Source organism: Anarhichas minor, unplaced genomic scaffold, assembly GCF_050575085.1.
Source record: "Anarhichas minor isolate MPS153535 unplaced genomic scaffold, ASM5057508v1 ptg000133l, whole genome shotgun sequence".
NCBI lineage: Eukaryota > Metazoa > Chordata > Actinopteri > Perciformes > Anarhichadidae > Anarhichas > Anarhichas minor.
The window spans coordinates 147,501-165,248 of NW_027466579.1; the positions used below are offsets into that span (position 1 = coordinate 147,501).

Here is a 17,748-nt window from a genome sequence, read left to right on the forward strand (position 1 = left end):
GTCATCTTCTTCTTTCCTTCCCTACCTCCTTCAAACATCAAACATTTATTTTATATATGTTTTATAGATTAACAGTGAATGAAACTGAGCCTCCACAACATGAACTCTGTTCTCAGTTTGTTTGTGATTAGGGTCGTGTTGTTTTTTAAATGAGGACACAAAGACAAAGGAGAGCAGTTACACAAAATGTTTGTGAGGAAGAGGAGGAGGAGGAGGAGGAGGAGGTAGTAAATTAGCTTTTTTTCGACAAGCAGAAACATCTGCCTTCTGTGTGTTTGTTTGCAGGGATTGACGTGATGTTTATGATGATAATTGAATAAAAACATAAACCATAATACCCCCCCCCCCCCCCCTCCTCCATCAACATCACTGCCCAAATATTTATCAGTGCTAATTTCTAAAGCAGCTTAACAAATCAGCGTTTTTCTTTCTGGCTCGCTGTTTGTTTGGATGAAACAAGAACAAAAGCTGCTTTATGTGAAAAAGACAAGGAGGACTGGGTCACTGCCAGAGAGAGGGAGAGGGGGAGAGAGGGGGGGAGGGGAGGGAGAGAGAGAGAGGGAGAGAGAGGGAGAGAGGGAGGGAGGGGGATAGAGAGGGAGAGACAGAGAGAGGGAGGGAGGGAGGGAGGGAGAGAGAGAGAGGGAGAGAGTGAGGGAGGGAGGGAGGGGAGAGACAGAGAGAGAGAGAGGGAGGGGGAGAGAGAGAGGGAGGGAGGGGGAGAGAGAGGGAGGGAGGGAGAGACAGAGAGAGAGAGAGGGAGAGGGAGGGAGGGAGAGGGAGGGAGGGAGAGACGGAGGGGGAGACAGAGAGGGAGACAGACAGACACGGAGGACTTCCTGTCATGGACCCGCCCGTGACACATCTGACCAATGAGAGGAGAGAACACTCTCTCCCGACTTTACTGATGCATTAATTCTGGTTATTTTTGTACCGGACTGCATCATGTAAAGGAACACTTACCTGTTCACAAAGACCGGGGCTTCTGGGAGATGTAGTTTCTTAGAAACAGACTGCTGTCTTCACAGTGACGTGACCCTCTGTGGCGTGTTTCCTCAGTACGTGTTCGACCACCAGGACGGAGACGTGTTCGGCTGCGTGGCCGACGTTGGCTGGATAACGGGACACAGCTACGTGGTGTACGGCCCGCTGTGCAACGGAGCCACCACAGTCCTGTTTGAGAGCACACCTGTGTACCCAGACCCAGGTAAGATCCAGACCCAGGTAAGGTCCAGACCCAGGTCAGATCCAGAACCTCCTTTGAGGAGACATGAAGACTCTGAGGAAGTTCCTCTGATGTCCACTTTAGGCTCCAACCGGTCTGGTCTTTGTATGTTCATGACAGTTGTCACAACAAATCATCATAATCACAACAAATCAACATAATCACAACAAATCAACATCATCACAACAAATCAACATAATCACAACACATCAACATCATCACAACAAATCAACATAATCACAACGAATCAACAAAATCAACATAATCACAACAAATCAACATAATCACAACAAATCAACAGCATCACAACAAATCAACATAATCACAACACATCAACATCATCACAACAAATCAACAAAATCAACATAATCACAACAAATCAACATAATCACAACAAATCAACAGCATCACAACAAATCAACATAATCACAACACATCAACATCATCACAACAAATCAACATAATCACAACGAATCAACAAAATCATAACAAATCAACATAATCACCATAATCACAACAAATCAACAAAATCAACATAATCACAACAAATCAACATAATCACAACAAATCAACAAAATCAACATAATCACAACAAATCAACAAAATCAACAATCACAACAAATCAACATCATCACAACAAATCAACAACACAACATCATCACAACAAATCAACAAAATTAACATAATCACAACACATCAACATCATCACAACAAATCAACATAATCACAACGAATCAACAAAATCATAACAAATCAACATAATCACCATAATCACAACAAATCAACAAAATCAACATAATCACAACAAATCAACATAATCACAACAAATCAACAAAATCAACATAATCACAACAAATCAACAAAATCAACAATCACAACAAATCAACATCATCACAACAAATCAACAACACAACATCATCACAACAAATCAACAAAATTAACATAATCACAACAAATCAACATAATCACAACAAATCAACATAATCAACATAATCACAACGAATCAACAAAATCATAACAAATCAACATAATCACCATAATCACAACAAATCAACAAAATCAACATAATCACAACAAATCAACATAATCACAACAAATCAACAAAATCAACATAATCACAACAAATCAACAAAATCAACAATCACAACAAATCAACATCATCACAACAAATCAACATAATCACCATAATCACAACAAATCAACAAAATCAACATCATCACAACAAATCAACATCATCACAACAAATCAACATAATCACAACAAATCAACATAATCACAACAAATCAACAAAATCAACATAATCACAACAAATCAACATAATCACAACAAATCAACAAAATCAACATAATCACAACAAATCAACAAAATCATAACAAATCAACATAATCACAACAAATCAACAAAATCAACATAATCACTACAAATCAACATAATCATAACAAATCAACAAAATCACAACAAATCAACAAAATCACAACAAATCAAAATAATCACAACAAATCAACATAATTGCAACAAATCAACAAAATCGCAACAAATCAACATAATCACAACAAATCAACTAAATCACAACAAATCAACATAATCACAACAAATCAACTAAATCACAACAAATCAACTAAATCACAACAAATCAACATAATCACAACAAATCGTGTAAACAAACACTAAGAAGGACTATGTTCTTAAATCTCTTCCTGCGTGAGGACCAATGAGTTTGTAGGTTTTTAAGATCCCGTCGACCAATCAGTGAGGATCAGTGCTGCACGGCGATGCAAAGCCTTTGTGGAGGAAAGTTAACGTGGACCTCCTGGTTCTGATTTTAAGATGGTCTCTCTCTTTGAAGTTTAAAAGTTGTGCTCTTCAGATAAACCGAGTCAGTAGTTCTTATCTCCTGAGGAACATAAAGTCAGACTACTTTACGGCCATGAAGGAACCTTTGAGATGAGAAGGAACCAGTGAGTCTCCTGGTTACTCTTTAATGGAGCTTATCTCTGGTGTTATTGGTGGCTTGTCTCCTTACAGGAAGTGTGTGACCTTTAGGATAAAGAGGAATAATCATAAAGAATAACTTGACAACAGGAACCAGAGTCCTGATCGCTCGCTCTCTCTGCCTGTCTCTCTGCCTGTCTGTCTCTCTGTCTGTCTGTCTCTCTGCCTGTCTGTCTCTCTCTCTGTCTGTCTGTCTCTCTCTCTCTGTTTGTCTGTCTGTCTATCTACCTGCCTGTCTCTCTGCCTGTCTGTCTCTCTTCAGGTAGGTACTGGGAGACGGTCCAGCGTCTGAGGATCTCTCAGTTCTACGGAGCTCCGACGGCTCTTCGTCTTCTTCTGAAGTACGACGAGAGCTTTGTGAAGAAGTACGACCGCTCGTCTCTGAGGACACTGGGATCAGGTAGTACAAGTACTCAAGTCTGAAGTAGCAGTACTATCTAAATACTCCAGGCTCCAATACTCCCAGTGTTAAAGTCTGTTTGGTTTGTCCCTTCTGGGCTTCTGTAGGAACATGGCGTCTCATTCTGAGGTAACCAAAGCAGATTATACACCTCAGAAAAGATGGTTATTGATATAATATTCTGCCAATAGATCCCTGTAGATCTGTGAAGTAACTGAGACATGTAGAGCAGTAAAGGAACAACACTTCCTACTGAGATGTAGTACAAAGTAGCACAACGTACTCCAGTACATGTACCTCATAGGGGTACTTGAGTACTATATAAATATAGTTAGATATAAATATGAATATATATGGTTAGATATAAATATAGTTAAATATAAATATAGTTCGAAATAACTATCTATATTTAAATAACTGATAAGCAAACAACAAAGATATTGACCGTGTGTGTGTGTGTGTGTGTGTGTGTGTGCAGTGGGAGAGCCCATTAACCACGAGGCCTGGCACTGGTTCCACAGTGTGGTTGGAGACGGACGGTGTCCTCTAGTGGACACCTGGTGGCAGACAGGTGAGACACATTAACAAGAGACAATGAAAGCGTCCTGATTAACACATTAAATATAATAATGTGTTCAATGAGCCGTCTGATTGATTCAGTTCATCTGGATCAGGTATAAATATATGTATATATAAAAATAATGATAATAATGATAATAATAATAATAATAATGGTAATAATAATAATAATAATAATAATAATAATGGTAATAATAATAATAATAATGGTAATAATAATGGTAATAATAATAATAATGGTTATAATAATAATAATAATAATGATAATGAACTTTATTTATAGAGCCGTTTTCAAAGTGCTTTAAGAGACAAACTTCTCGTTCTGAATCAACTCGAGGCGAGAAGAGAGAACGGTTCCACTTCACACTAACGTCTGATAAAACTTTAAACAATGAGACAAAGTGTGATGCTTCCTGAACCGTCCAATCAGAGCTGAGCATGTGAATCACATGCTCAGCTCTGATTGGTGACACACTGATGCTTCAGGCTTGTGAGGACGAAGAGACAGAGTCCAACCAGACGGGATGTTTCTGTCATGTGATCTGTGACTCATGAAACAAAGCTTCACACCACGGACACGAGGAAGACCTGAAGAAGACCTGCTGAGGAAGACCCGAAGAAGACCTGCTGAGGAAGACCCGAAGAAGACCTGCTGAGGAAGACCCGAAGAAGACCTGCTGAGGAAGACCCGAAGAAGACCTGCTGAGGAAGACCCGAAGAAGACCTGCTGAGGAAGACCCGAAGAAGACCTGCTGAGGGAGACCCGATGAAGACCTGCTGAGGGAGACCTGCTGAGGGAGACCTGATGAAGACCTGAGGAAGACCTGAGGAAGACCTGCTGAGGAAGACCTGCTGAGGGAGACCTGATGAAGACCTGAGGAAGACCTGAGGAAGACCTGCTGAGGAAGACCTGCTGAGGGAGACCTGAGGAAGACCCGCTGAGGAAGAGCTGATGAAGACCTGCAGAGGAAGAAGACCTGCAGAGGAAGAAGACCCGCAGAGGAAGAAGACCCGCAGAGGTCAGACAGGATCCTGCTGAACATTAAAATAACAGATTTAATCTTGAGCTGAAAGCATCAACGGGTCACAGCGCCACCTGGAGGTGGATTTGACCCAGATGAGACACAATGTGGTGAAGAAAAGCTGCATAAAGTGAGAGGAAGAGGAAGAGGAAGAGATCTTCTTCTCCTCCTGTTTGTGTCTGATTCTCTCTGAAGCTTTCACCCTAATTTGAGCGATTAGCAGCAGAACATCTGCAGCTCTGCAGAGAATGAATTAAGATCAAATCCTCAACACACTTACACCCCCCCCACAGGATCACTGACAGTGTGTGTGTGTGTGTGTGTGTGTGTGTGTGACCTAATTCCTCGACAATCGCCACACAGTCAGTGTGTGTGTGTGTTGTTTTTAAATCAGACTTTAAACTCTCTGCCAGCTGCTGCTTTCTCTTAAAAAGAGGAAAATCCCCAATAAATTAAGAAATTAAAGGAAATTAAAGAAGCAACATGTGAGGCCCTCTAGTGGCGGACAGAGGAACTGCTGTTTATATAACCATGTACAGTACAGCACAGAACATCAGCCTTAATAACAGTAATGAAGAAACCCAGCTCATGAAGAGTGAAACGCTCCTCTTCTTCAGTGATGAAGACTAACGCTTCTCTGTGGTCCCCCCCCCCAGAGACCGGTGGGGTCTGCATTGCCCCCCGACCTGCAGAGGAAGGAGCCGCCATCATTCCAGCGATGGCCATGAGGCCGTTCTTTGGGATCCGGCCGAGTCTCCTGGGAGAGAAGGTGACACACAAACAACCACACACACCTGAGCAGGTGTGATGAGGATGAGGATAATGATGATGATGATGATGAGGATAATGATGAGGATGAGGATGAGGATGAGGTGGAATGAGAGTCTCCTTGAAAGTCTGTCTGATGGAGTCATAAACAAACAAACAAACAGCAGAACGTGTTCCCCATGACTGAGTATATTATCTGGGTGTATATCTAGTATACTTGTCCCGTTAGTGTGTACTTTGTCAGTATGTGGCCTCCTGAGTCAGAAGCAGAGTGAACTCGAGGTTTGAATTGATTCGGGGATCCGTCTGAGAGGTTTCTGATCTGAATCCTGGCGTCTCTCTCTCTCTCTCTCTCTCTCTCTCTCTCTCTCTCTGTGTAATCTGTCCGTCAGAAACAGAAGCAGCAGCATCTGTTTGCTCTGATTAACAGACTTTCAGAAGTCATTATCCGCTAAAGGAGCGTAATCTGCAGACACTCGAGGGGTTTCTCATCATCATCCTCCTCATCACTGGTTACTGAGAGTGGGTCAGATTAGATTAGGACTCCTTCACTTTCACTCTTCATCCTCGGAGGAGGTCGAGGTCACTGCAGTGATGAAGACGACGGTCCTCGTGGGTTTCATAGACAGTCTGTAACCCGAAACACATCTGTAGCAGTAAACATGAGCCTCAACTGTTTCAGAGTAAAGGTACAAGTACTGCAATATAGAAATATTACTAGTATTAATATCATAGCACTCAATCAGCAGCACTATGACAGGTTATTATTATATATTATATCAATGGGTCATTGTTATTCATTGTTAATCTAGATTCTAGAATATTTAAAAATCTGCATTTTAACTAAAAACAACAGCTGTCATATTAATATAGTGAAGTAAAACTTAAATAAAGTACAAATACCTCAAAATCTACTTTAATGTGACAGACTACTGATGGCTAATGCTAACTGTTAGCCGTGGAGGAACACAGGTGACGGGATTAACTTTAATTAATCCATTATATTCACACATATAAACATTTAAAGTAAAAGTACAAATATAATGTCCAGAGATCTATTATACTATGAAATACATCATTTTACTTCTTAAATGCTCAGAATGTTAGGGTTGGTTGGTTTCTCCTGCTGAGAGAACTGTGACTCATGACGTAGTATTTCTAGTATACTTGTCTGGTTAGTGTGTACTTTGTCAGTATTATCTGGGTGTGTGTCTAGTATACTTGTCTGGTTAGTGTGTACTTTGTCAGTACTATCTGTGTGTTTCTAGTATACTTGTCTGGTTAGTGTGTACTTTGTCAGTACTATCTGTGTGTTTCTAGTATACTTGTCTGGTTAGTGTGTACTTTGTCAGTATTATCTGGGTGTGTTTCTAGTATACTTGTCTGGTTAGTGTGTACGTTGTGAGTATTATCTGGGTGTGTTTCTAGTATACTTGTCTGGTTAGTGTGTACTTTGTCAGTATTATCTGGGTGTGTTTCTAGTATACTTGTCTGGTTAGTGTGTACTTTGTCAGTACTATCTGTGTGTTTCTAGTATACTTGTCTGGTTAGTGTGTACTTTGTCAGTATTATCTGGGTGTGTGTCTAGTATACTTGTCTGGTTAGTGTGTACTTTGTCAGTATTATCTGGGTGTGTGTCTAGTATACTTGTCTGGTTAGTGTGTACTTTGTCAGTATTATCTGGGTGTGTGTCTAGTATACTTGTCTGGTTAGTGTGTACTTTGTCAGTACTATCTGCCGGTGTTTTCAGGGTGAACTTCTGTCCGGTGACGGAGTGGGAGGAGCTCTGTGTATCGGCCAATCGTGGCCCGGCATGGCTCGCAGTATCTATGGAGACCACCAGAGGTTCATCGATGCGTATTTCAAACTGTACCCAGGTCAGTTATTCAGTCATTTCACACACATCTCTATGATTATGATCTGTCTGTGAGCTGGTGTCTTCGTCTCCGTCAGGGTTTTATTTCACCGGGGACGGAGCGTACCGCTCAGAGGAGGGTTACTACCAGATCACCGGGCGGATGGATGATGTCATCAACGTCAGCGGCCACCGACTCGGGACGGCGGAGATCGAGGACGCTCTGGTGAGACGGGTTCTGTAAATATACACTGATCATAAAAAACATGTCTATTGAATTGTGACATTTAGATTCAATTAGATCTCATTTGTTAACAAATCAAGAAAACAAACAATAAACAAACAAACACAGCAATGAAATGTGAGATCAAATGAGATTAAATTAAATACATTGAAATAAAATAAGAATAAATTTGATGAATTGAAATTAGTTATGATTAAATGAGTCAAATTGATAAATTTATATTAAATTAGATAAATTCAGATGAAATGATTTATTTGAGATAAAATCTGATAAAATAAATGAATATTACATTAATTGAGATGAAATTATATTTAGTGAGATAAAATGAGCTGATGAGATGAGGAGATTTTCCTCTTTGTGAATAATAACTCGTATTAATATAATTTAATTTAAATTATATTATAATTTAATTTAATTTAACATATATTTATCAGGGCTGTTATTTGTTTTACAGGATGAACATCCAGCTGTTCCAGAAACAGCTGTGATTGGATTCCCTCATGAGATCAAAGGAGAAGGTGAGACCTCAAACACACCTGAACTCCCATGATCCTCTGCTGCTGCTGCTCTGTTTCTACATGGTGTTAAACTGTCGTGTCTCTTTTAAAATAATTATTTATTTATGAAGCACATTAAGGAACAACAAACATTGACCAAAGAGCTTTAAAATAGATTCAATACAACACAGATATGAAGATAAATGAATGAATAAAATCATAAAGCAGACAGTAAAGTAGGAGTCAGTAGTGGTAAACTCTTCCTCTCATCAATGGATATGACATATTTTATATATTTAATATCTATTTGTGATGCTCTGCTGCCTCCTGCTGGTCTGATGAGTGAACAGCAGGTCGTGCATAAATATCAACATATGAAGTTATATAGTACAATAACAAAAACAGTTTAATGTTAACAATCAGAAGAGGATATTCATCCATCAACATCTCTGATTCATTTATTTAAAGAGTTAGTCATGAAGTTTGAGGAGAAGATTTTGTAGTTCTTTCTGTTTTTGGATGAAAAAATTATTTCAAGTCAACTTCAGTTTATTCATTCACCATGTTGTTTAAATGTCTGTGTGTGTGTGTGTGTGTGTGTGTCTCTCTCTCTCTCTGTGTGTGTGTGTGTGTGTGTGTGTGTGTGTTTGTGTCCTCAGCACCATTTGCCTTCGTGGTCTTGAAGGAGGACTTTGTAGATGACCCCTCCGTCGTTCTCCAGCAGCTCAGAGAACTCGTCTCCACAAAGATCGCCAGATACGCCGTCCCGGAGCACTTCTTGGTGAGGCTCACCTGACACACCTGACACACCTGGAACACCTGACACACCTGGAACACCTGACTCACCTGACTCACCTGACACACCTGGAACACTTGACACACCTGACACACCTGGAACACCTGACACACCTGGAACACCTGACACACCTGGAACACCTGACTCACCTGACACACCTGGAACACCTGGAACACCTCACACAGGTCCAGGTGTGTCTTACACGTGTCATGTTTCCTGTCGTCCCTCAGGTGGTGAAGCGGCTGCCGAAGACTCGCTCCGGGAAGATCATGAGGCGGATCCTCAGGAAGGTTGCCATGGAGACCACAGGTGACCTCGGCGACGTGTCGACCCTGGACGACCCGACCGTCGTCGAGGAGATCATCGAGGCCCACGAGCTGTACAGGAAGCAGAGTGGAGGAGAGAAGAAGAAGAAGGAGGACTTCCTGTCGCCGTCTCTTTAAAGGGGACGGGGCCGAGTCCTTCAGGTACAGACGATGTCATCATTCCTCAGGAGACCAGAGGACAGAACACGTAGACAGGGCCTTAAAGGGACAGGACACAGCTAGCCTAGCTTAGCATAAATACTGGAGGAGAAGAAGAAGACTTCATTAATGTGGCGCTGTTCCTTTAAGGGCACATCTCACATGATCTGTGTGTGTGTGTGTGTGTGTGTGTGTGTTTTAGCATTAAATCCTTGAAGTTTTAAAAAAATTTCACATTTTTTTAAAATTGACAGAAAGTCTTTGATTTAGTTTTCAGACTAAACTCCAATTTCTTTCAATTTTTTTTAACCAATTTTCTTAATAGAAATCTGAATTTTGAACACAAATTTGGAAATTTGGGTCATAAAAATAAACTATAACATATTAGCTCATTTTAAAATAGATTACAATTATAATATATTTTAGAATCAAATGAGAACTCATATATATATATACTATATATATATATATATATATATTACTTATATTAAAATTTTAAGTAATAATATTAATAATAAATATTTAAATCAAGTGTTTTCTGTCTCTTTCTTCTTCAGATGTTTTTTAACTTAACAGATTAATGTTTTATAAACATGTAAAGATGTTTATAGATTTATAGTTTGCAGCTGAAATCGTTTATTGATCAGAAACTATAAAGAAATAAAGATTTACTAATAAACCTCTTTGTGTTTTTTACGTCTTTATTCATTTTTATAAAACAAAGATCAAAACATTGACGCCAAGAAAATATAACTTCTTGAATCATAAAATGTAAAACAGACACATTTTATATTATATTTATAAGATCTTTAATCTTTACTTTAACAAATCTATAATTTTATGAAAATTTCATAGTTTTACTAACTATGTTTTAAATGTATTGTATGTCATTTGATTTATATATATATATATGTATATATGTGTATGTATGTATATATGTGTATATATGTATGTATATGTATATATATGTGTATATATGTATGTATATGTATATATATGTGTATATATGTATGTATATATGTGTATATATGTATGTGTATATATGTATGTATATATGTGTGTATATATGTATGTATATATGTGTGTATATATGTATGTATATATGTGTGTATATATGTATGTATATATGTGTATATATGTGTATGTATGTATATATATGTATGTATATATATGTGTATATATGTGTATATATATGTGTGTATATATATATGTGTATATATGTGTGTATATATATATATGTGTATATATGTATGTATATATATGTGTATATATGTATGTATATATATGTGTATATATGTATGTATATATATGTGTGTGTGTGTGTGTGTGTGAAAAGATATATATGTGAACATGTATAATATAGTTTTTGTTATTGTTACAAATACAGAAGGAGTCATGACCCTGAACAGGATAAGCGGTTAAAGACAATGGATGAATTACATAAACTTTATGAAAATATATAAAAAATTTATTTTGTTTCTTAATTGTTATTTTTTAAGATGTATTTAATTTCTGTCTATTTATTTACTGAAACACAAAGAATGAGTAATAATGTAATTGATGTTTATTATTTTGTTGATTAGTATTAGTATTTTTATTAATGTCATTTAGTAAAATGTCATTTGTAATTTTTACATTTTGTTGTAATTTTAATATATGATTGTTTAGATTTTAAACATGTTCGTGTTTTTTATTGTGGTGCTTTGACTTCCGGCCAGCAGGGGGCAACATACGCACTTCCCTTCACTCCTGCTGTCGTAAAAACAGCCGTAAGTGAAGTTGCAGCAATGGCCGCTCGCTGGAGTAAAGCTAAACTTTAGTGTTTCACGTTCGTGTTGAAGAGTTTCATGAGATGTGGAACTCTGTGGAGCAGCTCGTGGAGCAGTTCATGGTGACGACGGTGACGGAAATCTGCCAGAGACTCAAAGAGAGAGAAGAAGAAGAAGAAGAAGAAGAAGAAAACTCGAAGACGGAGGTCAGTCTGATTCTAAGTACATGTACTCCACTGTTGTACTTTAGTACACGTCTGAGGTACTTGTACTTTACTGTACTACATCTCAGAGGTACATGTACTTTATACTGTACTACATTTCAGAGGTACATATAGTACTTTATACTGTACTACATCTCAGAGATACATGTAGTACTTTATACTGTACTACATCTCAGAGGTACATATTGTACTTTATACTGTACTACATCTCAGAGGTACATATAGTACTTTATACTGTACTACATCTCAGAGGTACATGTACTTTATACTGTACTACATTTCAGAGGTACATATAGTACTTTATACTGTACTACATCTCAGAGATACATGTAGTACTTTATACTGTACTACATCTCAGAGGTACATGTTGTACTTTATACTGTACTACACCTCAGAGGTACATGTTGTACTTTATACTGTACTACATCTCAGAGGTACATGTTGTACTTTATACTGTACTACATCTCAGAGGTACATATAGTACTTTATACTGTACTACATCTCAGAGGTACATATAGTACTTTATACTGTACTACATCTCAGAGGTACATATAGTACTTTATACTGTACTACATCTCAGAGGTACATATAGTACTTTATACTGTACTACATCTCGGAGGTACATATAGTACTTTATACTGTACTACATCTCAGAGGTACATACAGTACTTTGTACTGTACTACATCTCAGAGGTACATATTGTACTTTGTACTGTACTACATCTCAGAGGTACATGTTGTACTTTGTACTGTACTACATCTCAGAGGTACATGTTGTACTTTATACTGTACTACACCTCAGAGGTACATATTGTACTTTATACTGTACTACATCTCAGAGGTACATATAGTACTTTGAGACCGTGGCTATATAGTACTTTGTACTGTACTACATCTCAGAGGTACATGTAGTACTTTATACTGTACTACATCTCAGAGGTACATATTGTACTTTGTACTGTACTACATCTCAGAGGTACATGTAGTACTTTATGCTGTACTACATCTCAGAGGTACATGTAGTACTTTATACTGTACTACATCTCAGAGGTACATATAGTACTTTATACTGTACTACATCTCAGAGGTACATATTGTACTTTATACTGTACTACACCTCAGAGGTACATGTTGTACTTTATACTGTACTACATCTCAGAGGTACATGTTGTACTTTATACTGTACTACATCTCAGAGGTACATATAGTACTTTATACTGTACTACATCTCAGAGGTACATATAGTACTTTATACTGTACTACATCTCGGAGGTACATATAGTACTTTATACTGTACTACATCTCAGAGGTACATACAGTACTTTGTACTGTACTACATCTCAGAGGTACATATTGTACTTTGTACTGTACTACATCTCAGAGGTACATGTTGTACTTTGTACTGTACTACATCTCAGAGGTACATGTTGTACTTTATACTGTACTACACCTCAGAGGTACATATTGTACTTTATACTGTACTACATCTCAGAGGTACATATAGTACTTTGAGACCGTGGCTATATAGTACTTTGTACTGTACTACATCTCAGAGGTACATGTAGTACTTTATACTGTACTACATCTCAGAGGTACATATTGTACTTTGTACTGTACTACATCTCAGAGGTACATGTAGTACTTTATGCTGTACTACATCTCAGAGGTACATGTAGTACTTTATACTGTACTACATCTCAGAGGTACATATAGTACTTTATACTGTACTACATCTCAGAGGTACATATTGTACTTTATACTGTACTACATCTCAGAGGTACATATAGTACTTTGAGACCGTGGCTATATAGTACTTTGTACTGTACTACATCTCAGAGGTACATGTAGTACTTTATACTGTACTACATCTCAGAGGTACATATTGTACTTTGTACTGTACTACATCTCAGAGGTACATGTAGTACTTTATGCTGTACTACATCTCAGAGGTACATGTAGTACTTTATACTGTACTACATCTCAGAGGTACATATAGTACTTTATACTGTACTACATCTCAGAGGTACATCTAGTACTTTATACTGTACTACATCTCAGAGGTACATGTTGTACTTTATTAATTGAAACTAAGTGGTTCTTCATGAAGGTTCCTTTGCTGTTAAACTGTTGGTGTTGCAGGAGAAGCTGCTGGCTGTCATGAGAAGGTGCTGTGAGGCTCTGCTGCAGGAGCTGAGGAGGCTTCAGGAGGAGAACCAGGAGCTGAGGAGGCTTCAGGAGGAGAACCAGGAGCAGAAAGACAAACTACCATCATGTGATCAGAGGAGCTTCCATGAGGCCACGCCCCCTGCAGCTGAAGGAGATGCACAAGTGGAGGTGAGCCACCAATCAGACGCTCCGACAGGTGAAAGCAGCCAATCAGAGACTCCTGCGGCGGGTGGCCTGCGGACCTTCGGCTGCAGCGTCTGCAGCAGCAGCTTCTCCAGACGGACCAACCTGAGCGCTCACCTGCGGGTCCACAGCCGAGAGCGGCCCTTCACCTGCTCCACCTGCGGGAAGTCTTTCCCCGCCCGCAGCAGCGTCAGAGTCCACCAGCTCACGGTTCACGGTTCACGCCGTCCCTTCAGGTGCTCTCACTGCGGGAAGCTGTTCGCCACCCGCAGCCACCTCAGGACGCACCAGGTGCCCGTCCGCGGGAGGCCGCTCACGTGTCCGGCCTGCGGCGAGACGCTGGCGGCGAGGTGCCGCCTCCGACGGCACAGACTCACCTGTCGGGTCACAGACGGCGGGTTCAGGTGTGCGGAGTGCGGGAAGGAGTTCGCCAAACGCAGCTACCTGTCTGCACACCGGCGAGTCCACCTGAAGGACAAACCATTTAAATGTCCCACGTGTGAGAAAGGGTTCACCACGCGCCGCAGCGTCCACGTCCACCAGCTGACCGTCCACAACGGACTGAGGCCGTTCACCTGCGACGTCTGCGGGCAGACCTTCAGCCAGCGGAGCGGCCTCGGAGCTCACCTGAGGACGCACACGGGCGAGCGGCCGCACACCTGCGAGCAGTGCGGGAACAGTTTCTCCAGCAGGAGCGGCCTGTCGGTGCACCGCCGCGTCCACACGGGAGAGAAGGCCTTCGGCTGCGACACCTGCGGTAAAAGCTTCAGCGTGTCGGCCAACCTGCGGCGCCACCGGCTCGTCCACTCGGGCCGCCGCCAGTTCAGCTGCGACGTCTGCGGCCGCGGCTTCACGCAGGCGGGACACCTGAAGGTGCACCGCTCCGTGCACAGCGGCGAGTGGGCGTTCATCTGCAAAGCCTGCGGGAAGGGCTTCAGACAGCGCGGCGCGCTGCTGGTGCACGAGCGGAGCCACGCCGGCATCAAACCGCACCGCTGCAGTGAGTGCGGGAAGAGCTTCTCCTCGTCCGCGTCGCTGAAGCGCCACCAGCTGGTCCACGGCGGGCGGAGAGCTCACACCTGCGATGAGTGCGGGAAGAGCTTCGCCAGCGCCCAGGTCCTGAAGACTCACCTGCAGCTGCACGCCGGCGGCGGCAAAGCGTTCTCCTGCGACGTGTGCGGCCGCGGCTACAGCTCGCTCAGCTACCTGAGGACGCACCGGCGCGGCCACTCAGAGGGGAAGCCGTTCGGCTGCGCCGAGTGCCAGAAGACCTTCTCCACGCGGGCGAGCGCCAAGCTGCACGAGCGCACGCACAGCGGCGAGAAGCCATACGTCTGCGAGGTCTGCGGGAAGAGTTTCGGCGTGTCGCAGAACCTCGTCCGGCACAAACGCATCCACAGCGGAGAGAAACCCTTCGAGTGCGGCGTCTGCGGGAAGAGATTCAGTCAGAACAACAACCTGAAGTCTCACCTGCTGGTTCACTCGGGACAGAAACCGTTCAGCTGCTCCTCCTGCAGCCGGAGCTTCGCCTCCACGAGGAGCCTCAGGGAGCACAAGTGTGTCTCTGCTCATTGAAGTCCCTCAAACGGGACCAGCACAGACCTGGTCCCCCGGGACGGGATGACGAGCCTTCAGGGATCCTAGATGACATGAAGTTATTTTATGTTCTTGTATTTGATGCAGTGCCTTCAGACAGGACGTAACGTGATGAAAAGACGCACGTCGTCAGTCAGAGAGTGTTTATAAGAAGAGGACCTAGTCGTCATGGTGACGTCTCTCTTTGGATTGGAGACGTTTTGAAGCCTCCAGTTCGGTCCGTCTAGTTTTTGACTGTCGCCATCTTGTTTTCCCCACAACCAGTGAACAGGAAGTGACCATATCTGGACTGAGGAGGAGTGACGTAGAGACGCCGTATACGTCTCTGGTAGAGACCTGTCAATCACTGTGTAGCCCCGCCCTAAAGCATCCCCTGCTTTATGGTCTGTTTGACTCTAAATGGACCATAATGTACTAAATGAACATCATGCTGTATTGAAGAAGACTTGAAACTAGAGATTCAGACCATAAACTCATGTTTACAATGTTTACTGAGGTAATAAATCAAGAGAGAAGTAGAGTCATTTTCTCATAGACTTCTATACAACCAGAGGAGTCGCCCCCTGGTGGACACTAGAGAGAATGCAGCTTTAAGATAGATAGATATGTACTTTATTCATCCCCAGGGGGAAATTTGTATATTACAGCATCAAGACACACCAAGAAGCAGAGTAACATATTAACCAAACCTTCTGCCTACGAGGGCGAGGGCGCTCGGGCTCAGAGCACCTCAAATCAAATGCGGAAAATCGAATGATTATTAGCCAGTAGTGTGGACACGGCCACTTTTTTTTTTTGGATGAAATAGCAACGTATGGACAACAACATCATATAAGTCACTTATTATAAACTCCAAAGACAACTATAGGCTACTCATATAAGTAAAACAATATCGTGGCATAAAAGCACCAAATCCGGGCCAGAAATCGGCGCTATGAGTACAGTAGATCAATGTTTGTACCCTCATGCTAACAGCTACCCAGTCATACAAAGCATGTAATAGCATTAGCACACGTGGCGGAACACGTAACTAACTTCTGTTTTACGATCCGTACAAACACTAAACCGTTGTGTGTGATCAAACGTACCTTCATGCTGAACTTCGCCGAATAAAATCGTGGGTATGCGCCCAAGTTTTCTCAAATTATGGATAATAACGTGCGGAATTTCCGTTCCAAAGCTGTAGTCATTGCTGCCAACTGCATACTGTTGACTTCCGACTTGTTTCCAGAATAAGAGCGGTCAAGCAGGCTTGGGCGAGTGGTCAGACTGCCTGCGACCGGAAATTTCCGCCGGGGTACACGCGTCATTTCTGGCAACTTTATTGCATGAAAGCTTTTGACGATCACCACCAAACTTGGCATGAGTCTTCCTAAGCCTGTGACGCGTCTAAGGAGGGGTTGTTTTTGGAAATCGACCGAGGATAGGCTGAGATCCAGCCACAGACACACACATGAAATGAGAAAATCCTACAGATGACAGCCAAAACTGGCTCTGATGATGTTATGAATATGAATATGATTCCTATTATCTGTATTTGGATGTATTGAATCATATGAGTGATAAAGAAAGTGAAATATATAGTTATATAGTGTATAAAAGTACAATGTAAGAGCTGCAACAGCTGGTTCGAAAATGATGACCTCGCCTGACCCCTTTGTACTAAAACCTCTTATTATTCACTTTATTCCACTTTATTCCACTATAACCATTTTTTAATAACTACTGATCAGTTATGCTATGACTTGGGAAAGTTTTAGGGATCAAACTGCATGATTTCAATAACCTTTTATCAATGAAAGTGCATTTTTTCCAGGCGGAGCTGAATGTTTTCAATTTCAGCTGTGTAGTCTCTTATTTTTCTATATTAACCAGTAACATATACAAAATATTTACACAATTCAACACATCTCACAAGTGTTACCAGTATTATAGCATCAAAATTATTAAAATAGACCTTGTAGTTTG

At 41.2% G+C, this 17,748-nt stretch overlaps 2 protein-coding genes across 2 annotated transcripts in view; both read left to right on the plus strand.

Moving 5' to 3' along the window:
* Positions 1 to 10,162, plus strand: part of acss1 (acyl-CoA synthetase short chain family member 1) — a 17,725-nt gene extending 7,563 nt beyond the window's left edge. The window contains exons 6-14 of the mRNA XM_076083456.1: positions 1,060 to 1,207; positions 3,480 to 3,617; positions 4,096 to 4,188; positions 5,875 to 5,987; positions 7,737 to 7,863; positions 7,940 to 8,067; positions 8,540 to 8,603; positions 9,242 to 9,363; positions 9,609 to 10,162. Coding sequence (XP_075939571.1) covers positions 1,060 to 1,207; positions 3,480 to 3,617; positions 4,096 to 4,188; positions 5,875 to 5,987; positions 7,737 to 7,863; positions 7,940 to 8,067; positions 8,540 to 8,603; positions 9,242 to 9,363; positions 9,609 to 9,821 — 1,146 coding nt within the window. The 3' untranslated portion in view covers positions 9,822 to 10,162. The remainder of the gene's footprint in view (positions 1 to 1,059; positions 1,208 to 3,479; positions 3,618 to 4,095; positions 4,189 to 5,874; positions 5,988 to 7,736; positions 7,864 to 7,939; positions 8,068 to 8,539; positions 8,604 to 9,241; positions 9,364 to 9,608) is intronic.
* Positions 10,163 to 11,599: 1,437 nt separating this feature from the next.
* LOC142941531 (uncharacterized) lies at positions 11,600 to 16,246 on the plus strand. Its single transcript, XM_076083477.1, has 2 exons — positions 11,600 to 11,817; positions 13,975 to 16,246. The coding sequence occupies exons 1-2, from the start codon at positions 11,695 to 11,697 to the stop codon at positions 15,757 to 15,759; spliced, it is 1,908 nt and encodes a 635-aa protein (XP_075939592.1). The 5' UTR covers positions 11,600 to 11,694; the 3' UTR covers positions 15,760 to 16,246.
* The last annotated feature ends 1,502 nt before the right edge of the window (positions 16,247 to 17,748 follow it).

Coding starts and splice junctions, on each gene's coding strand:
- LOC142941531 (XM_076083477.1), top strand. CDS start 11,695: ATGTGGAACTCTGTGGAGCAGCTCGTGGAGCAGTTCATGGTGACGACG. Junction 11,818..13,974: donor AAGAAAACTCGAAGACGGAG/GTCAGTCTGATT, acceptor TTGGTGTTGCAG/GAGAAGCTGCTGGCTGTCAT.